Genomic DNA, 25,862 nt, shown 5'->3' on the forward strand with positions numbered 1-25,862 from the left:
ATAGTATCAGGGCCTCACGTGTGGTTGGATTTTTAAAGTTAAGCTTTATTGTTTAAGTCGAGCATCAGTGGGCTAATATTATTGTTTTATTTAAATGATGGTAATAAATGATAAATTGTCACCCATTTTGATTTTGAAGATATTTAAATACCGTTAGTTAAAACTTAGATGTATGATCTTTTATCTATACCTCTTATGACATTAATATGTAATGATTTTACTGTACTGATAACTTCACATACTCAAACAAACAGTATCTGTTGAAATAGACAGCTTCCAGGTTTAAATAAACCACTTACAATAGAAAGTATCAATACAGTCTATTTTGATTTTCAGAAATGGCTGTGATGGATAGTCTTTTCCTTTACATTATGATTTTTATGGTTCTTTCTTCAATGTGTCATAATTTTTCTAATTTGAATTAACAGCTGTATTATGAAAAAAATTAAAAAATAACAAAGATATTAATAATAATCAAACGGAAAGTCCTTAATTAAATGGCAAATTTAAAAGTTCAAAACACATCAAAGGATTGAATAACAACTGTTATATTCCTGAACTGGTATAGACATTTTCTTATGTAGAAAATGGTGGATTAAACCTGGTCTTAAAGCTAGCTAAACCACACACTTGTATGGCAGTCGCATAAAATTCCATTATATTGACAAAAATATGTGAATACAACAAACAGGTAGGGTTAAAATATCAAAAATAGGGATACATTGTAGGATTATGATGAAAAACGTTCATCGTAGGATGAAGATGTGGCACTACCATTATGTCAACTGCTGGTAGAATTTCGTTGCAGTTGCTGTTTCGACTATATCTGAGATATAGGCACTATGGGAATGGTGTATTGACAAAAGAGGTCACTAATAACATAAGCTCCAAAGGTAGCTTTCGTTAGATGAAGTCATATTTTTTATGTGTCTCAGCGGAGGGGAATGTGAACCGGTTAACTCTGAACCGCCGGATCACTATTTTGATCCACCGGTTACTATGGTTACCGAATCTATATAAATACGGTGCAAACATTAGTCCACCATTCTGTCTCTAATGAAGGTCCCTTTTGTACCGAAACCGGTCAGGCTATGAAACATCACCATGGCGGTGTTAATTATGTGTATTTGCATATACTATAAAAAAAAAATTATTTAAGATATATTTTTCTTTAGATTAAATTAAAAGACGAAAAGGAAGATAATCTTATTGGTTTTTTTTCATCTCAGATTCCCATTGGGCTGTCAACATCAAACAAAGTAACTGATTCGGCCAACAATTATTAAATTATAAGACTATTATCTTCTATAAGTTTTGTTTGATAAATATGTCTTTTTTTCACATGCACCAACATTGAATGTCATCATAGTGAATAAGCAATATTAGGAAGTATGTTAATTTGTGTTGAAATATCAGTATTTGCTTTGTTACATCTTAATAATATACTTTTTATAAAGATTAGACCGTTGGTTTTCCCGTTTGAATGGGTTTTTTTTAATTTTGGGGCCCTTTATAGCTGGTAGTTCGGTGTGAGCCAAGGCTCCGTGTTGAAGGCCGAACATTGACCTATAACGGTTTACTTGTATAAATTGTTATTTGGATGGAGAGTTGTCTCAGTGACACTCACACCACATCTTCCCATATCTATTTTGTAACCAGATCATTAGATGTACATTTTATTCTTTCATTTTTGAGTTTGTCTTAACTTTCCTCAAACAAAATCTTCAGAAGTAGCCTCGCTTAGAAGCGTGCATATCAGTTGACACTTACTCTGTCGATGTTCACTATCTCACTACTTTTGCAGTTCTAAATTAAAAGAGGGGCGAAAGATACCAGATGAACTGTCAAACTCATTAATCGAAAATAAACTAACAACGCCATGGTTTAAAATGAAAAAGACAAACAGACTTAATCGTACACAAGTAAACACATAGAAATCTAAAGACAGAGCAACACGATTCCCACCCAAAACTGGGGGTGATCTCAGGTGCCCCCGGAAGGGTAAGTAGATCTTTCGCCAAATCTGGCACCCGTCATGTTGCTCATGTTATTACAAACCCGGTAAATAGTCTAAGTCGGTAGGTCACACTCATGAAAAGGGAAGGGAATTGTAGTTACGGTGTAAGAAACATATCGGATATCATCTGTGAAACGGTAATTCCATAACGATCAACCAACTCGTGATGGCGTGCTTAAAATTTACGAAGGGATGATTTCAACTTCACCATTTGGAACTCTACGTTTCATAGCTTCTTTGTGAGCAGCAATCATCTATCAAGGAAATCATAATAGGAAATACAAGCGCGGGAATATCGTATCAATTGGGAGATATATACTCCGTATGCCGGCGCTGCTGGAATGTTGCTACATAGAAATGGAAAGTTCACAATAAGGAAGCTGAAATCATCTCGTTTGTCGTACCGTTTTGTTATCAACCGACCCTCATTTTACATCACTTTATCTCTAGTTCGATGGGAGACTTTAACTATCTCACTCATAAATCGGTAAATCCGCTCATTCTAACTTTGTGGATTCGAGCATCACCGATGAGTCTTTTGTAGACGAAATGTGCGTCTGGCGCAAATACAAAATTTAAATCCTGGTATCTATGATGAGTTTATCTATCAAAACGGTGGTCGCTGGTATCCATTTTTTGTTGAAGGTGTAAAGCATGGGAAGAACCACACTGATTCCATCAAGAAGTACACCAAAGATGATATAAAACAAGCTGGATTCTGTGATAGATGTTTTACGAGTTTAGAAGATTGATAAATCAGTTAGTATTTCAATGGGTATACTCGATGTGAATGAATGTCCTAATGACTTGGTAGTGTTCTGTCTATCAATTACATACGTTTGAGCGGGTGCATATTTAAATTAGTCCAGTGAATTTGGAAGTATGGTCTACTAGAAACTACAGGGTCTGCTTCAAATATACATTACCCCCTAGAAATGAACAGAAATACAATTTTAAACTAGGATATATGAAAAACATGACGATTTCAGTTTTCTGTTGTAAACGCTCATATTTCAGTAGTAATAACATAGAGTATGTATGTCTTTGCTCTTTGCAATACACGAATTTTAATTACAGGAATGTACTCTTTTTGAAAAACTCGAGCAGGGTTCTCGGAAGAACAACTGCAACATAAACTACAAAAGTTGTACAGTTGCCATCACGAGTTGCTTGACCGCGCGCCGACACGATGTGGCTTTTTCAAACTCAAAATAGGCATGATTTCGATGTGCAAAATCTTAATGACATCAGTATAAATGGGTTTTTAATAGTGTATTTAAATGACATCTGAATTCGCATAGCGTTTGCTGTTTCCATAAGTAGACGTTCAAGTATGTTTCAAGAGATTCCCTCAATGTTTTTTTTTCTCTTTTGGTTTATGTATTCAACATGGACTTACTAGTTTGAAGCATCGAGAAACTACTATCATCTTTTCTATCAAGGTTTGGTAAAACGTCTTAAGTCGATTTAAGTTATGTCACAATGACATGATTCAAATCTTATCATGATGTCCTGACAGACTTCATGTTTAAACTCAAAATGTTTTATGGTTGCTGTCTCAATCATGTATACCCCACATTCCTTTCATTTGTTTATCAATTTATACTGTATTTCTGTCACGTCGTGTCGTCTTTTAAGTGGTATTCTTAAGACTGCCACATAAGCAGGGGGTTTGGCTAGCCCTAAAACCAAGTTCAACTCACCATTTTTGCAAGTCAGGAATATTTCAGATTTTCTCAAATAATCCGTTTCTTGCGTTTTTCTAGTTTTAAGTTTTTGTTTTTGCTTTTGCAGTTCAGTGTTTCTGTTGTTTCCCTCTGATTGTTGATGTGTTTCCTTGGTTTAAGTAAACCAAATATTATTGCTAACAATTTACTCCAACAGGTTAATCAAAGAACAGGACATCAATGATTATTTACCATACAAAATAAAATATCTTTTAAAGGTAACTGTTGTCCTGTCCTGTTACTTTACAATAACATCCTACAAGGGTAAATTGCAACAGTACAATTATAAAAAGAAAAAAAGGACACAGTGTGTTCAATTTGTCAGCCATCCGATATTTGTAGTCATTAAAAACTCACTTTTAACTATTCCAAAATACCAAAGATCTTTCCCAAGCCCCATTTGACAGCTTTCATACAATCCTATTGTTTTAGAAATCTGCTTGTATAGGCTTCAGTGTATCAAAACGGTTTTGCTTACAGAGTTTGTCACTGTTGTTGCTGCACACGAATGTATCATTATGAGAAAGCGAAATCTGGTGTCTGGGAATATAGTTTCAGCTGATAATTTACCTGCATATATTTAACACTAAAAACATAATAGGAAATCAATTTTATTGAAACTATGGCTGATCTTTTACTATTATTCTTAAGAAAAATACATGTTTTATAAAACATTCCAGATTTCAATATGGTAAAGTGGTGTAATAAATACATGTTTACATAAAAGCAACAGAACATATTTCTTCACATCATAGGTACACATATTTAGTGAATTCATAGTTTTCAAAACAAAAATTATCTAATTTAAGATAGTCGCTCAACCTGTTATCTAAATGTACTAAATCATTACTTTGTCATAAGTGTAATCAAATAACAATATGTTCCATTGTTTAGTGGTAATCACATAGTCAATTTGATAACATGATCATCAACATATTCAAAACTTTACCAATGTCATAAAACAAAAAATATTTCGATGTGATAACAGCTTAACATGTAATAGTACATAATTCTGTAAATTTTGTGATCTGTTGAAATGAAACACTATCTTACAAGTTTTAATGTAGACCTAAAGAAAAGTAACTTAGTGAAAAATAGAATGTATAAATTGACATGTATCAATTCAATGCAATTTGAAAAACACTTACTGAATCTATTTTGTTCTTGATGGCTACATACTATAACATCAAAATTAACCAGACTAGATTGCATCTTGAACATATATATAGATAACTCAACTGTACAAAAGGTTTTCTCATACATGAAAATTTATGTTTTAAGGATAAGGTATGATAAGAAACATTATTTGTAATTTGAAATTGCAGAAATTCAAATAATGCCTAAATCAAATTATATTGGACAAATTCAAATATACAAGTCATCATAAATAAATATCAGAAGGATTTTGTTAAATTCTAAATTTAATTTGTTTAATAGAGAGAGCCAAATTATTGTCCTTTATATTATACCTTTTTCTTTTGGAAACTCATTCAGCTATACCTGCAAACAAATTACTAATGCCATCTAATATTTAAAAGGAATAAAAGATTCATACGTTTTTCTTTTCTTAAAATTTATTTGAAACTTAAAGACATCATTAATGGCATCACAAAATCAAAACTGACAAATTTCTCTGATATTAATTGTGGAAAAGAATGCAATACAGGCTTCTTACAAAAGGTTACCAATAATGTTTATACTGGTAATGTGGTGTCTCTAACTTTAGGTGAGACATCAATAAAGTATTCACAACCATTTAACCAGCAATTCATGGTGGACCTGGTCATGTTTCCAATAATGATCATGAGCACCACAGATTGAGGATTATAATTAATTAAGGAATTAAAAATAAACAAAATCATTTATAAAAACAATTGGCATTGATAATTAAACATTAATTAAATTAATTCTGAACTGAATTACAATAAAATTGCAAGAAAGTGAAAAAACAACAAAGATACAGAAACAATATAATAAAGCTAATAAACATAATTTTTCACATATTTTTGGTCTTATTCATATTATCATGATAATATTTGTGATATTTTATAATTTGTTGAGAATTTTTCTGCTTTGTGACATCAAAATTTCTGTAACTAAATTAAAAAAAAATTTAAAGCATTAAATGATTTCTAAAAATAAAAACAAAAACTCTGGCAATAGGCAAGGATTTCTTATTCATTTGGAAGACTGCACTGACCAATATATATGATATCTTTATGGGGAATTAAATATTGTTTATTCAGGATTTTCACAGGGGATATGGATCATATGGTCATTGTTTTATATTTCCTGACCCCAAGGCGAAGATGGTATACAGAAGAACACTGAGAGGGAGTATGAGCTCATATATCATCACTTATAGTATTCTAATGTGTGCTGATTTAAAAATAAATACAACTCTGATCAGTCCTTTTGTTCTCAGGGTGTTTACCCTCTCAAGGTAACCATCCAAATTGGAGGATTAGCCAGGATATTTCTATCCAGTATGGTAATTATGTATATGCTATTTCATTATCAATGGCCTTTTACTTTCAATTTATCAAATAAAAGTCTTCATAAATGTATTTCTAAGCATGATAAGAATTATAAATCTAAGTTATGTCTTGTCTTCTCATTATTATCAATGCCTCATATTATGTATTTGGATGCTTGTTTGCCTAATACCCAGTGGCAAATATTAGCAGGAATTAAATGCCTACAATCTATTAATTAATAAACCTTACAACCAGAAAACAGCTTTACTTACTCTTATTTATGAAATTATATGTTTACATCTTAATCTTATTCTTTCAACATATACATGATATAGAAGAACACATAACTGATTGCAACCTGTTTTTTTTTTTGTTTTTTTTTTTATTAATTTGCTACCTTATTTACTCTCTTTAAACATACAACTTTATATAAATAATAGCATAGTTATAATAATAAATACATCAAATTAAAATAATATATTTTAATGATGAAAGGGAATAAATAAATTAAAATGCCCTTCTTAAATCATTATAAGATATACAATTTACATGTATGCTTTTACGAAATACAGGCAACAAAGCATTAATTATAAGACTATAATTGTCAAATATTGAACTGTTTTCAATAATACCATATGTCATGTTTATATATTGTTATGAAAGTCAATATCACCTAAGGTTATATTTTTGCATAATATCTAAAATTTCATATTTAAATATATAAATCTGACATTCATATTATGCATTTATTTCCTTTAAAATTGCACTTCAGGAATTGATCCCGTTACTTCCTAGATTGTACTTTAGATTATACTTAACTTATGACTTGTTTGGATGAACATCCAACCCTTACATAAATATTATCACTTGTGATATAAAATACAAAGCAAAACTTTCATTTACTAGTGAAACATTTTGTGTGGAAAAAATATGAACTTTAAAAGACTAATAGTTAATAAAATTATGAAAATTGGGACAATTAACTTAATACTACATGGGTGAGGGTTTGGGACTTTTCTAGCAATATTATGCAGTCTGATTTCCGGATTTTTTTTATACACGTTTAGGGTATAGAAAAAAAGTCTGTTCTTGAACAGGGTTAATAAGTTCTTTCAAATTATTATTTTGAAGCTGAATGAAAGTTCTTATTGCAATACTCAGAAACCCAAATCATTTACATTACAAAAAACCTACCATTAGTTTCTGACGTGGTACTTGAACATACAAAAATAACTGAAAATCTTAACTCCACTGGTATCATAATTCTACTACAACATACAAAATACTAAAATTGTTCATCTTTGATGTGTTAATAATCTAACCTCTCTTCTGCACAAAATTATATGTTGTGTCTAATTTTAACCTTCAAACTCAAACATTTTCAAGAAAATTATATTTTCCTGCAGTGCTGCATTAATTCATCTTTACTAATATATATATATATAATATGCTGCTATGGTGAAATTCTAGGAATGAATATTCAAGAATTGAGCATAATCAGGTTTTCAACAACAGAAAAACAAATTGTTTTTACTCCAGGGCTATTAAGGAAGATCACTAAAACATTCTAACAAGGACATTTGAATTTACAATTCAAGGTTAGAAAGGCTATTAATAGCACTGGACGGAAACTTCAAATTCAACATCTAAACTATTTATGGTAAGTTGTTATTTGCAAAAAAAACAATTCTTTAAAATAAATTTTCTTATATTCATTGTTTCTTTTTTAACATAATTTTTTATCAATTTATATATAATATTTCATTCTAGCTATCTTTTTTTTCTGAATTGATTTATTTATTTACTTTTTTATTGCTCATTATTTCCTTTGTTGTTATAATTACATTTTCTTTTTTTAAGCATTTCAAGTATCTAAATTTCAAAAGTTTTCCTATTTTTAGAAATTTTGTCCTTAATGCATATGAGAATGCCACATTGTTAAATATGATTAAAAACAATGTAAAAAACAAAAGATAGACTCACTTTCTATATTCTACACCTTTTTTCTTAAGGTCTTTTTTTTTTAATTTTAACTAAAGTCCAACTTTTCTAATCTGTCATCTAATCTAAACAATTACTTTCCACATTGATCTGTGTCCACACTTAAAGAAAAAAACTGAAACTGTGTACAAACTTCTTTTTTTTAAATGAAAAAACCCTAAAAATCTATAAATTGTAAATTTCATACTGAAGTAAAAAAAAAAGTAAATACTACTGACTTGGTGGGACATTTCACAGTACTGTTACATTTACTATAAGGAAATGCAAAAATATACTATATGCAATACTGTTAAAATAACTATATCACGTTAGGGACTAAGTAATAGTAAACTCTAGTCATGATGAACCAATAGTCCAAAATGATTGCATTTTTTCCATTTAAGGTGGGACAATATATTTTCACCTATTTTTTTCTACATCAAAACTGTGTACTTATAATTGTGTGTTTACACACTTACAAACAGCAATTATATTTGCATAGACTACTATATTGGCACATGAATCTGTATAAATATTTTTCTCTACTGTACATAACATAGATAAATTTAATATTATTATAATATTTAAGCACTTTGAGCAATCAAGAGATCAAAATATGTTGCCTTTTAACACAAAAATTAAAAAAAAATATCATATTCATTCTTCATAAAAAAATATTAAAAAAAATATTAATCATATATTTTATCATAAGATTTTGGTGTTAAAAAGAACTGCTGAGCAATAAGAATGCACCAATATTAATAATATAATCTACAAAATTCACAAAACAATTCTAATAAGGCAATTGGATAAAAATAAAGAGATGGAGTTTCATGGCACCAATCTTATCCAAGGGCTATAGCCCTCAGATGAAATGTGGCTGAGAAATATCCTTGAATTGGAAAGACCATTCACTGATAAAGACACTTGGAAGATACAAAGGAATATTCAAACTCATAATTCAGAGAAATCATGGCAAGGGCCACATTCTGTTAATAGATTATTTTTCCTTGTCATCCCAACTATTTTTTATCAACTCATATCATATCACTTTGTGAAGAGTGAGATGGAAAATAATCATGAAAAAAATCAAAGAAAAATTAAGATAATAGCGATTATGTACATTTTACAAAATACTAGTCTAAATATAATATACAAATACACTGTACAAATGATATACTAAAGCATGATATGTGTATTTATAAGGCAACATCTAAATATTTTACTAACTATCTCTTAAACAATATTTCACATAATATTTACAAGTAACTTCATTCACATGCATTCATTTTTTTCATTTGGTGTTCTTCAGATGTGCAACCAGTAGACGTAAAAACAAAAGTATATACCAAAAGCACAGATGCATTGAGGTATTCCGTTACAATAACACAAAACCAAAATATTTCTAAATTAGAAATTTGTTTTACCTGAGTGCTAAAGTTAATGGATCAAATACAAAATAACATCATGTGAATATATACCCATATTTAAAAAAACGTTGAACTTGCATGAACACAAAAAATTTGACAAAAAATTTACATTGCCTTTTCCCATTCAATCAATTTCAATTAAGATCTTTCATATTGGGTAATTTTTTGTCCATTCTCATTAAAAGTTATATGCAATATCCTTCAGATAAACACTGCTATCAAATGAAACATTACCATTACATTTTCACATTCCATTACACAAGGTCTTGCATAAAGTGCAATTATGAATTTTGTTCTTATTTTAGTAAAATGCCAAGTCCTCACCAAGAACACTAAAAATCAGAAGTAAAATATAGATATGTGTTACATTTTACAATCCTTTCATCAAAATCTCATATAGAGTGCATTTCTATTATCAATTCTACTAACAGGAAGAAATCTAATGATGCATCTAAACAAACACACTTGAGATCTGTTATCTTTGGCAGTACCTAATCCCCAAAACAAACTAGCATTGTATCAGTCTGACATTGTACCCTGAATTCTGAAAAATAGGTGAAACAAAAGCATACTGTCAAATACATATGATTTACTGAAACAATAAAATGATTGAGATTAACTACAGATGGGTGCAGTCCTAACCTGTACATCAAGTTAACTTAATCCAGTCATTTTGGACTGGTCAAAGGTAACTTGTGACAGGATTTAGGACTGCTCTGACCAGTCCTACACTGTATGCAATATTGTTTTGTTTGTTTGTTATTTGTTGACATTTAATAAAACTTTCAGCAACCTTGACTTCATTAAAGTATAGCATAAAGCATAAAAGATTTATTTAAAGTCGATTATACATATAACAATACAACATAAGCTCTGTAGAGCTCTTATCCGACATAAGGTAGCAAGTTTTTACTGACCAAAGAAGCTGGATGATCCAAAAAATACCCCTAATACCTAGTTCCAAAGCAATTACCCCTTGCCAGTTCAGATACTGAGATGACATTATTAATCTTGGCATACCAATTTCAAGGATTTCGTGGGTAAATGTAAACCATGAATTTAAATTGTCAATAAAGTATACGTTTCTAATAGGCTGGTATGCAGACTTCAGCAAAATCACAAAATTAAATAAATATCCACAAAAATACAAATTTCCTTCTGACATCCCACGAAAAAATTGGTACAGACGAAAAATAAATGAATCCACAGTATCAGTAAAATTTAACACATCAAGTTTTAACTTACAACCTTTAAGTTGACAAGATAATGATATTCATTGATGAACTTCTTAGATGACCATTTAACCACTTCTGTGTCTAACCTCATATTCTTGGAAGATTATAATGTGGACATTGTCATAAATGTAACTTAACATCAATATATGACACATTTAAATAGATATTTGCACTTACATTTTTTCTATTAAGTAGATTACTGTCAAACTGATGATTCATTCTTTGAGGGTTGTTGATGCAATGTCCCCTGAAAAAAAATCTAATTTCTTATCAACCTTATATCAAAATGACATTGGCAAGACTGTATTGGTTGTTGTTTTAGGAGTTATCTGATTCGCAGTAATAAGTATAAAATACAAATACCTTACACAGAGTAACTTACTGATTGCGGTATTAATTGGCATACAAAAATAATACATATGTATTTGTTTTGTTATCAAAATAGAATTTAATGGTAAGAAAATCGTTTCAAGCATTGGACAAAGAGTTAAAAGAAGACCGAAATACAGAGGTGTTTTGGTAGATGTGACCAGCTTTGCTAGTGAAAAGCCCTGAAATCCTGAGAAATAATTGGCCTCAGATCCTATGACAAAGCTCGGAGAATATGCAGAGAAATCCAGGTAGAGGATTTCTAGATTTGCTTACAATAGCCAATACTGTCAATTTATACTTTTCCTAAAAATGTAAACCCTGAAGAAAATTATCATGCTGTTTACAGCTTTGTACAACAAAATCAATCAAACTGATTCCTTATAATGGGATAGCATTTTGTTAATACGGACTTCATTTTATAAGACCATGTTTAGGAAAACAAGACTTTTAAATGTTTAGCCATGTTCTATTTTTTATCCTATTAAGGACAGTATACCTTGAGCACCCAACTGATATTATAATGCTATGATGTTCCAATATTTCCAAATGTGATCTACCTACCGGTATTTAGACTTGTGAATGGGTATTTTTGAAACCATTTCCTTTAAAAAAAAAAGTTTTAGTTTTTAAAAAATTATGAAAACACTACTCTATTCTCAATTATAATAAGAAATCAAAATTACAAAATTACCTTATTTTCAAGTCTGACGTAGTGACGATTTGTATGCATGAAACCAAGGTGAATAATTTTTGTTTGTTCATTTAGTTGAAGTGGATTATATTTGGAAAAACGTTCTGGGGATTCAGTAGATAAAACTGAAATGTGCACACTAAAATGGTGACTAATGGCCCTCAATATAAGTTCATCCCCATATGTTCCTTGCTGTTTCATAGAGTTTAAATATTGTGACCATTTGTCACCATTTTTATCATTTGTTTGATCCTCTAAAAAAGATGCATATTTCTCTCCATTTGGCGTTGTGTCATTTTTCTCTAAATACTGTACAGTTTGTAATCTGAGTTCTTTTGCTTTTTGTTCTCCTATCAGAGGGTGTTCACTAATCTGATCTCCAATGTAATGGGATATTGCGTGGAATAAACAATTTCCATCTGCACGAACATTCTTAACAACATATCCATGTAAACCAGCTATTCGCTCCATTTCACTGAAACAAGAATCTTCCTACAAAAGGAAAAAGTTTTCCTTATCTTATAGCTTAACAAAATTTTTTTTAAAGTTTTATCAAATAATTTGTGTCAGATATTGAAATAAGGAATTGGTCGAAAGGGATAAAGTTTATAAGGAAAAAACTATCAAAAAGATTTTTCGTAATGACAAACGATAAAATTGAGAATGGAAATTGGAAATGTGTCAAAGAGACAACAACCCGACCAAAGAGCAGAAAACAAAATAAAAACATTGCTACAAATACACACCATATAATTTCTAGAAATTATAGCTAATACACATGCAATGTTAAAATAAACAACTAGAGGCTCCAAGGAGCCTGTAACGCTCACCTGTCAATTTTGCTCCCAAAAAATTGAAACAATGCAATGACAAAAATATCAAATATAAACCAGCTAAATGGCCAGTAATGGTTGTAATTTGCCCAGAAGTTACAAAGGAGACAATTTCTAAGGGAGAATGACAGACAACACCAGATTATGGACCAACACAGACTTTGGACAATGACAGATGACAAATGCCAGTGATGGCGAAAACTCATACTGACCCATTGTGCTAGGTGAGCTAAAATAATAATAAAATCAGGTATATGTTTGTTAATTGCATAAGATTATTAATAATAACATAATGATATAACATATTATGGTGTATAAATATCTAAAAGAATAATTTAATATACAGTAAATTCCATAATTTTTTGCAAAATTTAATTACAATGTATTATGCAACAAGAAACATGTTGCAAAAAATTTAAAAAAAACATTTTAAATTTTGATAGTTAATTTGTATTAAAAAAGTCCAACAGTTTCAATGGTAACTATACACAATAGTTTCTGAAACTTACTGTATATTAATAATGCATAATCATGCACCCAATTAAAACTAAATTATGAGCAGAGCTCTCATCATTATACCGTGCAACTTGTAAAGTCCATGAATTGGTAAAGTAAAACCCCAAAATAAATTGGATTGAAATAAATAAAAGAACAAAGTTTTAACACCCCCCAAACTATCCAAGGTCAATAAATATTTTACAAATCTTAGATTAATATAGGCTTTAGAGTGCTTTTCCATATAAATAATGCATAACTGTTTTAAAATATATGATCGGCACTGATTTAAAAACTCGTTCAAATCATTGTTGACACGAGCCAATGATGCAAATTTAATATATTTTTATATATATCTTGCAAAAATTGTACACATGAGAAACACTTTCATTGCATTTTTCCATATAATCAATATAACAAAGGGCCATGACTCTTTTGAAAAAAAATTTCCAGCCTGTAAGAGATTGCTGGTATGATACTTTGATAAAAGTTTTTAAATTATCCAGAAAAATGTATAAAGGGGAGCATCTTTAAGGACAAAGTGACAGATGCCCAATATTTTTGTGTTCCTTCAACATGTCCTACCAGGGACAAAAATAAGAGGGGAACAATCGCATTATATAATTAAGAGGGACAATTTTAATTTCAATAAATTGTTATAGGGGATAAGGAGGAGTTGCAGGTATAAAATAAAATAATAATTAAGGAATGGCCAAGTCCATTCTTTGGTAAGAAGAAAAACAAAGAAGAAGAAAAGGAAGTGCACAAAAGCATTATAGGGTAAAGATGGTGTGAAAGTTTCAACAAATTGTAATAAGGAGTTCAGGGAGTGGATGCCACCACTCCCCCTTTAAAAAAAATCTAGTAATTTTTAATATTAATTCATAAATTCATGATAATACATGTAATAAGAAGCAATAATATATAGTCAAAAATGTTTCAACAGTGCTCTAATGTAGAGATTTCTCCCCCTTACAGTTCAGCATAAACCAAAAGTGTATGTGAAAATGTCCTAAATTCTCAATCTCAAAAAGCTTAATTTAAAATGCTCTTGGAGTTTTTCACCAGATATAGAAATGATACTAAGATCAAATGAAATTACACAGGTATTTAACCTTAACTTTAAACACTGTTGAGTTATAATTTACAAATGTAACAGTACTTAAAAAGGAGAAGGTGAGCACATCACATAAAATTGTCCTAAAATATCAACTCATAAATCTTATTTCAGATGTTTTGGATTTTATTAACAGAAGATTGAAGTGAGTACATCTTTGATTTAAACTGACTATGTTTTATATAAAGATACGTTTAGAATCAAAACACTTCCAGAGTTAAAATCAGAACTAGAAAACAAGACAGAAAACTGTTTAAATAGCTAAAAAAATAGAAAATAAACATTTTTACAGTGAGAAATAGGCATTGTCAATATTTCAACCTCATCCAAATTTAAAATAAATGGCTATGTTGAGCAAGCATTATCTAAAATACTTTAAATCGGTATAAGTCAAAATACCAAGAAAAATCATGTTAGTCAAGTAAAACAAAATCCTGCATATTCACACAAATGGAGCATTTGAGCATTCTGGGAAAACAACTTTGAGCTTAAACTGGGACTGTAAAGACACTTCAACTGTTTGGTTCTAATTTCAGGACATTATTTTAAAACTGCTTAATAGTGTGAATTAATATCGACAAACTTTTGAGACACTAATCTATCTTACAAAGGTGTACCTTGTTTTAGGAGTCTTCTATTTCATTGTAATAATTTTTATCTTTAGATGTCTTTTTTACAAATGAAATCTTTTATGAAGTACAGCAACTGATATCAATAAACAGGACCACATAATTGCATATTGGCTTGTAAAATACTATGAGCTCGCTTTCAGGACCTAGGCGCTTCCTTTGATACAATATATTATTGTTACTAATTTGATTTTTTTTTGTACCCATGTTTTTTTTATTTAACTACAATTAAGATTTATGGGAATTTGTTATTCATTTCAACAATTTACCAAGGTAATCAAAACGCTTTGATGAATTATTTTGGTCAAACATTTGAAAGACTTAATCACGTTCAGACTTCTGTTGAAACATTCTTTTTTGTAATAGTTTATTAACCTACACCAAGCAGATTTATAATCAAATATGAAACATACCTCTGGATTTAGATTTTGTAGTTTTATTTTCTTTTCTTTACCCACATCAATAATATCTCTTGGTGTCTGTCTAGCATGTTGATCTTCACTACCTGAAGCATTTGATGAAGATGCCTCATTTCCAGAAGCAGAGTTTTCCGTTCTGTCGTCACCATTTTGATCTTTGTTTGATTCTGAATCATTTTCATCTGATGTACTTTCACCACTGCTAGAGTCTTTTTTAATTTCTGTGTTTTTATCCTTAAATTCAAGAAAAGAGATGAATACTACATGAACACCTTCCATTTTTCTACCAAGAGAACAAACTGAGGGGAAGGTTGAACCAACTAACACTATAGATACACAGTCATGATGTTCATCTAAGAAATGCTAAATTTTGTCCTTCCATCAATAATTACACCAGAAAATATTGTATGTCAAATCTAATAATTGAACCCAATTGTCTATTTGCAAATTACATAATTGACCATGTAGTTAGAGTAGGTTTTTCTACGGAGGGATATTAACAAAGAGTAAGCGGAAAGATCAAATTTATATGTGTGTTATGTGAGAAATCTAAAAGAATGTGTCCATGGGAAATTCAGGGAACATGACCCTTTTTTATTAAATTTAAAGCAAATTCTGCAATTTTCCAGTTTAAAAAGACTCATAAATCAAGAGCAGTGAAATTGACAATAAACAAAGAACTTGGTCCCTGTTTGGTGGTACATGTAATAAAAATTGTGAAAAAGTTCAATAATATTTGATTGAGGCAGGCAAACTAAAGTTAGAATGCAGAAAAGGCAAATTTTGGAGTCTGAAAATTTTACATGAATAAACAATATGTAGAGTTCAATATTCTGAACATGATTGCCCTGTCAGATTTTCACATTTTGTATTGGTTTTCATAATGATGACAAAACTTTCATTTTACTCCCTAAATTCTATTTTAAGTCATGTTAGCCATCTTTGTTGGCTGACTGGACCAACAGACACTTTCTTAAACAAGCAGTTTAGCCCAGTAGTTTGAGTGTGGTGAGATTGTTAAGGTAAAGGAATCAGAATGAGGGATGATGAACACAGTGATGAGAAAAAATCCCTTATGGCCTGGTTGGCTGAAAATCAAATGAAAATTGTCATAATGTAAAAATATTCATAGAAAACTTGATAGCCTGCTGTCCCTTTATAAGGTTTTACATATGCAATTGCAATGTCAAGCTTCCTTGATTGGTTGAAATGCTTTACATTAAGCTCTTTTTGTTATATTTTTCATTGTTTTATTACTTACATTTACCAGGGTCACATGTTTAGCTTCCTTAACTGCAAAAAAAGAAAAAAAAACATGATCAATATTATCCCCATCATCTCCCTAAAATCCATTTATTTAAGGAAATATACGAAAAAACAATGCGGAAGATTAATCAAATTTATTGAATGTCTATCTTTATGACAATCAATATAAATGAGAAGATGCGGTATGAGTGCCGATAAGAAAACTCTCCATCCATGTCACAATCATCAAAATTTATGTTTTGTTTCTGCTTTTCCCAGATAAAAGGGGAACATTCAATAGGGCTTCTTTTTTCTATAATAAATTTTAAATAAGGATAAAGATAAATGGTTTTTTTCTTTTTTCTTTTCTGTTTGCTTTGATTAAAATACCGCCCTATACATGGATATCTTATGGCATACATACTTTTACTAATGTTTTAAGAAGGGCTTAAGTTGAGATATGAAACTCTTGAACTGCAAGTATTAATGTGATCATATTTTTTGGTAAGTATAAAAAGCAGGTCTTACTGCCCTTTTGTACATGTAAGGTTTTGGCAAAAAAGGTAAAAAATAAAATAGATATTAAAAAAAAAAACTTTCTCATCTAAAAATAGTAGACATTTAAACAGAGACAAACAACACAAGATCTAAATTAAGAATTAGCACAAACTTGGTATCAAAGCAGGTTTTAATGCATGTAAAAGTATCTTTTTTATCAAATATAATCACATTTTGTAAAAAAAAAAAAAACCCACAGTAAAAACCCTGCACTGTTTAGCTACTAACAGATTTACATGCATAAAATGTAAGGTTTTTTTGCACACTGTCACTGGTTTCCTCCACAAGAGCCAATGTCAATCAAAACCACATTCCAGTTCTACATGCAACTCAGCCAAAAAGATGGGTTTTTTTAAATCTGCATTTTCCAAGAAGTAATAGGACTTCAAACAAACATATTTGGAAGTCATTTTTACTTACAATACACATTTTTCTGCACCATCTGCCCTATATGAGTGTCCCCACTTTTCGTAGTTTCATTTGCTAAAAATGTAAATAATGAGGCATATTAAACAAAATAGTTTAGTTTAATAAAAGTTTTTGTTATAATACTCTGATTCATTTTTGGTAATGGAATGACATATGAGTGCTTCATAAAAGAGATCTCTAATAAGAGGATCAACTATAAGAATTGGCATACAGACTATTAAACCCCACCACATTATTTAAGTATGTGCTTGTCCCAAGTCAGGAGCCTGAAATTCAATGGTTGTCGTTTGTTTATGTGTTACATATTGGTTTTTCGTCCTTTTTTATATATCAGTAAGGCCGTTAGTTTTCTCGTTTGAATTGTTTTATATTGTCATATCGGAGCCTTTTATAGTTGACTATGTGGTATGGGCTTTGCTCATTACTGAAGGCCGTATTATGACCTATAGTTGTTAATGTCTGTGTCATTTTGGTCTCTTGTGGACAGTTGTCTCATTGGCAATCATACCACATTATCTTTTTAATATATTCACATTTTCAACAAGATGTCATTGTTCGAGTCAGTCCATGAGAAAAAGATGTCAATGAATTAGGATAAAGGAAGACTATTATTCATCAACTGTACCTTTCTGATGATTTTGATAAAAAAAATGGGATTTAGTTTAAAAAAGAGATGTGTACACATATTTTATTGGTAACTCATATAATTTAATATCAATGAGAAATGTACAATAAATTTAAATAATGTGTATGTCAGATAGCAAGAAAAAATGAAAAATGAACATGTTGAACCAATTTAATATATTTTATCATTACCTTTTGTTCTAAATTTGGTCGTTTTTCTAACGATCTAAATTTAAATTCATAATAATTCTTTTTCACTGTATTAACCTTACAAAATGTGTTAATTCTAAACTACCTTTACCATGTTTACCTTAAAAGTAAGGCTGGTGATCTTTAATTTTTATAATGTTTTTTAAAATGTATATATATAAACAGCATTTTGGCAAAGTATGGAAAAAATCTGTTATTTTGGTGTATATCCTTTTCTGCTCCATCAAGCTTATTCTTATACATTGAGTAACTTGGTGGGGTTTGTGTTGGATAGTTTTAGTTTTCTATGTTGTGTTTTGTGTACTATTATTTGACTGTTGGTCTTTTTCATTTCTAACCACATGGCACTGTTTGTTTATTTTCAACTTATGTCCTTTTGGGTATCTTTTGCTGTTTCACTGACATTCATTCCATATTTCATTCAATACATACACTAAATTTACCTACCTTTATTAACATTCAGATGAAATTTTTCACTAGAAACAAGCTGTTCACCGACAGAAGATGAATATTTTATACAACAGCGGTAATATGCATCATCAGATTTTTCTGCATTTTTAATAGTTAAATGTGGATTAGCCTCATTATAGGTCTCATACTTCTCCTTGTTTTTTTCATAAAAAATTATGATTTCTGGTTCTACAGTGTCTTTTTGGATCTTTTCCCAAATAACTTCAAATTTCTTTGGTTTATGATTGATAGTACATCCAAAAGAAATGTCTTTACCAATTTCTACAGATTCTTTATGTGTATTCCAAACAATAGATGGCTCTGTAATGATAGTTTTGAAATGAAATATCAATCTACTCTGAACTGCACAATTGTCAAAATTTAACTAAGTGAGAAAAACGGGAGGTTCAAAAGGACCAGATATTAGAATCAAAGCAAAACATTTTGAAGAATGTTTAGAGAATGCCATTCTCTGCATATACCAAGGCAGGAACCTCTTAAGACATGTAAGACAAAGTGGTTACCTAATGTCATATCATAAATGTTTTATTTGGTGCTACAAATGATTTTTGAGAATTTTGTTGTTGACTTTTTTTTTAAGTTGTATATTTTTCATAAACAGAGGACATGATGGATAGGAACTCAATAAACACTTATCTTTAAGAGGGTCATATATATATCAAGTTTCTTCTTAGACATGATTTTTAAGCAATTCTAATTAGATTTTGTCATTTTCTTTTTATTTTAAGTGCCCATGGAGACTATCATTTAAGGCAGTTGGGGTTGAAGACTCCATTTCTTGAACATGTCGAAGGGAATCTGAAATGTATCACTGAAATAAACCTTACTCATTGTTGAAGGCTAAACAGTGACCTATAGTTGTTAACTTCTATGTCTTTTGAACTCTGGTGGAGAGATGTCTCATTGGCAATTATACCACATCTTCTAATTTCTATATTTGGTAACAATTGAACTTTTACATAAATGATGATTAAAAAAGAAGAGAAAAATGCTGGTAAACCAAGTTTTGGAACCATCAGTCTTAGAGGGGTCATAATGAATATTACATGTGATCTGTAAATCATCTTTTTACATTTTTTTTAATCAAACATAAACTAAATGTCTACACCAAATGCTGAAAAAATTTAAAAAAACTTAAGTTTATAATTATGAAATTTTGGAAGGGCCATAACCAGACCAAGTAAGCTAACTAATAAAAATGACAGTTTATGACTGTACATTCTGTATATTAATCCCCTATGTTCTATATTCTGCTCTCAATGTTTTACATCAAAACTTATGAAAATTAGGTACAGTCGACTCTCGTTATCTGGAAGTCAGTCGGACAGGAGAAATATTTCGAGATACACATAGTTCGACTCAAACGAAAACCCATTCCGCAATCCTCGGTAGAATCCGCTACTCTCCTTCTATCTATCTATGTCAGATGAGGGTACGGAATCGGCCGAGTTGAGACGAATGATGAAAACTGGAAGTTTGACAGAACAAGGGACAAAACTCTTGCTTAGCATGGTAAAGCTAAAATAAATCTGGGTGAATATGGGAAGGGGATAGATATTCTTGTAACAGATTGATGTATTTGTATGTCATAGTTTTTCATTATTATAATAAAATTGTTTTTAATTATTCAATTGTTTTAGTTACAATTGCTTCCTATGGCTTTTGTCAGAGAGAGTAATTTCGAATCCATAGTTTCCGTCGTTATTCAGGTTGTTTAAAGTTGACAAACGTGTTTATTCTCGGATACAAAAGACTATAAAAAATTTAGATTCCTCCTCATTTTGGTTTAACATACATTTATATGGAACAAAGTTCGGGACCATGTGAAAACTTCAACTCTTCCGAAATTTCGAGTCAGCCTAGTTCGGGACAACAAGAGTTCGTTCAGGCAACCTTAGATCATCCTGAGTGCTACCTGCTTGAGCAATTTTTATTTTTAAATTTCTTTACAAAGTTCGCTAAAAATAAGTTAACATTTGCATAAGATTGGGCAAAAATAACTTTCATTAAATACATCTTACAAATAGCAGTAAAATATGAATATGGCTAAATTATGAATGCTGTTATGCTGCCAATTCAGTATTATGCAACTTGTTTTATTTTTACCTTAAAAGAATACATACCATTTACAACTAGAAGCTGAATTTTTGTGTTGCTGCGGAATATTTCACATTCCTCTGTGGAAGATGGATACGTATACTTTATACAAAAACAATAGAGAGCATTATCACCATGGTCAGCATCTTTTATTGTCAAATGTGGGTAACCTTCTGTACAACCACTATATTTTTCTTTTGTTTCATCACTTATTTTTAGTTCTTTTATATTTCCATCAACTTCTTTTTCCCAAAAAATGACATAAAGTTTTGGAGGATTTAATATTCCACATTCCAAAGTAACTTCATGTCCATAGTCAGCTTTTTCTTTTGGTTTTGTCAAAGAAAGGACTGGTTCTGAAAAATAAATAAACTATTGAGTAAGTCAACATTATCTTCTTGTTGGATAAAAGACCCTGGTAGTTGAAAAAAATATATCCATTAGATCCTTATACAGCCAAGTAGAGCATTACTTGATTTTCTAAAAAAAGATTTCAACAACTTTCTATTCTATTTTGTGATTTTTGCTTAAGGCATAATACCTTTTCAAATAATATAGTTAATTACCTAAGCACTGTAATAAGTTAAACTTTAACTCAAACAACAATGGGCTATGACATGTACAACATATGACCTCAGCGACAGCAATTGTACAAGTTGAATTAAAATTGAAGTAAAATTAAGCATTTTATTTGATTTATCTCACAGGTTAATTTGATTTTTGACACAGTATTGTCTTGAACACAGTTATATAGGTTGTTGTAATATTTTAACCTAAAATAGACAATTCAATTTTACCTTAGGATTTACTGAATAAACTCAACATCACATGCAGTTTTTTTTTTTTTTTTTTTTTTTTTTTTTTTTTAAGACTTGAAATACATTTATTGAAAATCACCTGAATACAATTTTCCTTGTGTAACCCAGGGAAGAATACACAAAGGGCCCTGTGTTTACAATGATCCAACGTCCAGGGATAAACGGTGGACTCTTATAAAAAAAAAATCTATTTTATATTTTTTCCATACATAAGTTATACATTCATATTAATTACACAGATTGAGTTTGCGTATAAATTATTCACAATATTCTACCAGTAAATAAAATACATCAAAAGTCCCCCAAAACACACTATAATCTACACAATAATTTACCTTTACTTATATAATTGACATTTTATTTTTTGTACTTTTAACACCTGGATTACATTGTTATGTGTCGGTCAGTGATTTTATAGGTCACATGCTCGACCTTGTAAATGCGTGTATTGTATATTTCTATAGTTGGATGTATTATTATGTTCTAAAAAGAAAAGGAAAGTAAGTACAAATTATTACGTCACTTACTAATGTATAAGATTTATTATAAGTTTTATTTCAGCTGCAAAATTTTCTTTTTTAGATGATAATGATTTGTCCATAGATTCAATTAAACTGCTCAGTTCCCGTTTTGCATATGCTATCAATTGACTGGAAGTAAAACTTTTAGACTGATATTTGATTATATTCCTACATTTCCAAATAATCCATTTAACTGTATTCATAATCGTATTTGTTATGACATTGTACTTTTTGTTGTAATCGTACATTCCTAGTATGATAAGTTCTTCGCTCAATGGAATATATACAGTGTTATTAAGTACATTATATGTTTTAAACGCATCAAAAATGTGTTCCCAAACAACCATTATAATGTTACAGCTGTGAAAAAGGTGTGTGAGAGTTTCGTTTTCAGTTTTACAAAAATGGCATTTGCCATTATTTGATTTGCCGATTCTAAATAGTTTTTGCTCCGTATAGATAATGTTATGAACAATTTTCCAGCTAATTTGATTTGCTTTCCTAGAGGACATACTTTTATTTAAATTTATCCAGATCTTTTTCCACGGTAATTCCGAATTATACTGAATATTCCATTTTATTTGACAGTTTGGAACTATATCTAAATTTAACGAATATTGGATTAATTTCAAAGATATCTCACTTGGGATTACTACTTTATTCTGTTTATCGTAAAATTCAAATGTATTTTTAATGTAATAACCATTTTTGGGGGGTTCTGGATCAACGTGGACGTTTTTTAGTCTGTCCTTGAACAATTTTGGAATAGCTAATTTCAGCCTTGTCCATTCCGAGATCCAGTTTCTCTTATCTTTAAGAGTATTGTATATAAAGTTGTCGCTTTTGATGTTTTTCGTTTCTTCATCCCAAATATCTTTTATTGTATGAATTCCACTTTTTCCGAAGTTAGCGAAAAAAATAGGTTTTTTGTTGTATTGAATTTTTATGTTTCCAAAAAGTTGTTGGTTTAGGATATCGTTTTTATTTATTGGACTTTGTATACTTAAAAATTTTGACCACGTTTTAATTAACTCAAGATAGTATTTTGGAAAATTTTCCATTTGTAATCCTCGTAAGTCCGAACACTTTGCTAAAAAATTATCACAATTATATTTGATATCAAACTTCTGTAGCCACCATTTGGCTATTGTATTCCAGTTATCGGTTTTTGATCTTAAAATCTTTTGCATACTTTTGATTTGTTTGGATTTAATGAACGAGTCTATATTGATCATACCAATCCCCCCTTCCTCTACCGGTAAGCAACACACGTCCCTTTTAATTAAATTTACTTTTCCCTCCCATATAAAATTCCACATGACATTGTTTATTTCTTTTTTATATTTTCAGGTATACCTCGCATTTCGATTTCGAACCCTATTTTAGATATAATCAATGATTTTAATATTAAGACCCTGCCCTTCAATGTTAGGTCAAGAGATTTCCAAACCTCAAGACACGCCTTAATCTTCTTTATTTTTTCTAACCATATAGCTTCTATATCAACACTGTATCCATGCATGACTCCCAATGCTTTAATTGGTTCGCTTGACCACCTAATTTTTTTATATTTTGGTGTTTTATTTTTCCAACGACCCAAATATACCCCTACAGTCTTTTCATAATTTATCTTAGCACCCGATGCTTTCTCGTATATTTCTAAAACCTTGAATGTTTCCTCGATTGATTCCTCTGTTCTATTAGAAAATTGTGTATCGTCTGCAAACATGTTAATCTTAACCTCTTTCTTTTCATTTTCTATGTCAGGGTGGGGTAAATTTATTCCTTGAATTTTCGGATTAGCCCTAATTGTGGCTGCCATCGGCTCTGCTTGTAAAATGTATAGCATCGGCGATATTGGACAGCCCTGACTGATTGATCTAGAAATTGGGACGTATCTTGATTGAAAACCGTTAGTCATTAAACAAGTTTTAGCATTTTTTAGTAACATTTTAACCCATTCCCGAAAATTTTCCCCAAATTGAAATTTTTCTAAACGTGCATCTAACCATTCCCATTCTGCATAGTCAAAAGCTTTTGTTTGATCAAGAAAAAGGATTGATCCTTCTTCATCTTCCATATCTATAAAATCGAAAATATCTTGCAGCATTCTACTAGAATCAAAAATATTTCTGCCCTTAACAAACCCTTTTTGATCTGTTTCTATAATAGATGGTAGAACTATTTTCAAACGTTCAGCCAGAATTTTTGAGCAAATTTTATAGTCTACATTTAATAATGTTATAGGTCGCCAGTTTTTAATATCCTCCCTCTCCCCACTTTTATATAATAGGCTTATCATTCCAAGTCTCTGCGATTCGGAAAGTGTTTTATCAAAAAAGGTTTCTTTTAATATTTGCGTAAGCTCATCCTGTTTCAAAAACCAATATTCCTGATAAAATTCTGCAGTTATGCCATCTTCCCCTGGTGATTTATCCCTTTTCATTAATTTAATTGCTTTGAAAATTTCATCTTTTGTAATTTCACTATCACATAACCGTTTTTCTGCTTCAGATAGAGTTTTATTTACATTATATAGTAATTTTTCCCCAGCCTCTCTATTACAACCACCCGAGGTAAAAAGTTTCTCATAATATTTTAATTGTTCACCTAAGATTTCATTAATATTATTTTTGTATGTGCCATTTTCGGCTTTTATTTTTGACCATAGTTTTTCTTTTCCTCGTTTTTGTTCTAATCTGAAAAAATAATTTGTGGATTTTTCACCTTTTTCATACCAATTTATTTTTGATCTTATGCGTGCTGCTTCTGCTTTTTGTTCGTAATATTTATATATATCATTTTTTAGTTTTTCAACCTCATTCAGATTTTGTTGTGTTCCATCATTTTCTAACAGATTTTCTAATTTATCTTCCCAATTTTTAATTTCATTTTCATTTAACCTAAGTTTCTTTGAAACAGTTATTGTTATGTCCTTTATTTTAGTTTTTGTTAAATCCCAGAACTCCTTTTTATCTTTAAAATTATTTATGTTAAGTTTCCAAGATTTCCAGAATGTTTCAAAAGTATTTTTGAAAAGGTCGGTTTTAATTATACTATTGTTCATTTTCCAATAACCCAGGCCTCTTTCTGGTTCGACGATGTTCATTTTAATTGTTACATCCAAAAGGATTTTATATTTATAAGAATCATATATCATTTGAAATAATACATCATATATTCAGTAAAATATGTGTGAAATAACAATATGCTATTGATAAGTTTCCTTGTAAATATAAAATCCTTTTCAAAAGAAAAACTATAAAAAAGCTTAGTTTGGACATTTTTATAGCAATTAAAAATAAAAAGGATTTTATATTTATAAGAATCATATATCATTTAAAATAATGCATCATATATTCAGTAAAATATGTGTGAAATAACAATATTCTATTGATAAGTTTGCTTGTGGAGATAACCTAAAATACTATTCTTTTGAATAAAGATTTTTTGAAACCAAAAAAGAT

At 30.1% G+C, this 25,862-nt stretch overlaps 1 protein-coding gene across 3 annotated transcripts in view; it reads right to left on the reverse strand.

Moving 5' to 3' along the window:
• Positions 1–8,736: 8,736 nt before the first annotated feature.
• Positions 8,737–25,862, reverse strand: part of LOC139516309 (uncharacterized) — a 45,687-nt gene continuing 28,561 nt past the window's right edge. Inside the window, exons 10-17 of one of the 3 annotated variants that reach the window (XM_071306346.1) lie at positions 21,083–21,412; positions 18,936–19,259; positions 17,646–17,708; positions 16,684–16,715; positions 15,417–15,656; positions 11,930–12,421; positions 11,044–11,113; positions 8,737–10,175 (exon numbers count right to left, since the gene is read on the reverse strand). In XM_071306346.1, coding sequence (XP_071162447.1) covers positions 11,069–11,113; positions 11,930–12,421; positions 15,417–15,656; positions 16,684–16,715; positions 17,646–17,708; positions 18,936–19,259; positions 21,083–21,412 — 1,526 coding nt within the window. In that variant the 3' untranslated portion in view covers positions 8,737–10,175; positions 11,044–11,068. The remainder of the gene's footprint in view (positions 10,176–11,043; positions 11,114–11,929; positions 12,422–15,416; positions 15,657–16,683; positions 16,716–17,645; positions 17,709–18,935; positions 19,260–21,082; positions 21,413–25,862) is intronic. The other 2 variants (XM_071306345.1, XM_071306347.1) reach the window with 2 other exon arrangements.

This window comes from Mytilus edulis, chromosome 3, assembly GCF_963676685.1.
Source record: "Mytilus edulis chromosome 3, xbMytEdul2.2, whole genome shotgun sequence".
In the NCBI taxonomy this organism is placed as follows: Eukaryota; Metazoa; Mollusca; class Bivalvia; order Mytilida; family Mytilidae; genus Mytilus; species Mytilus edulis.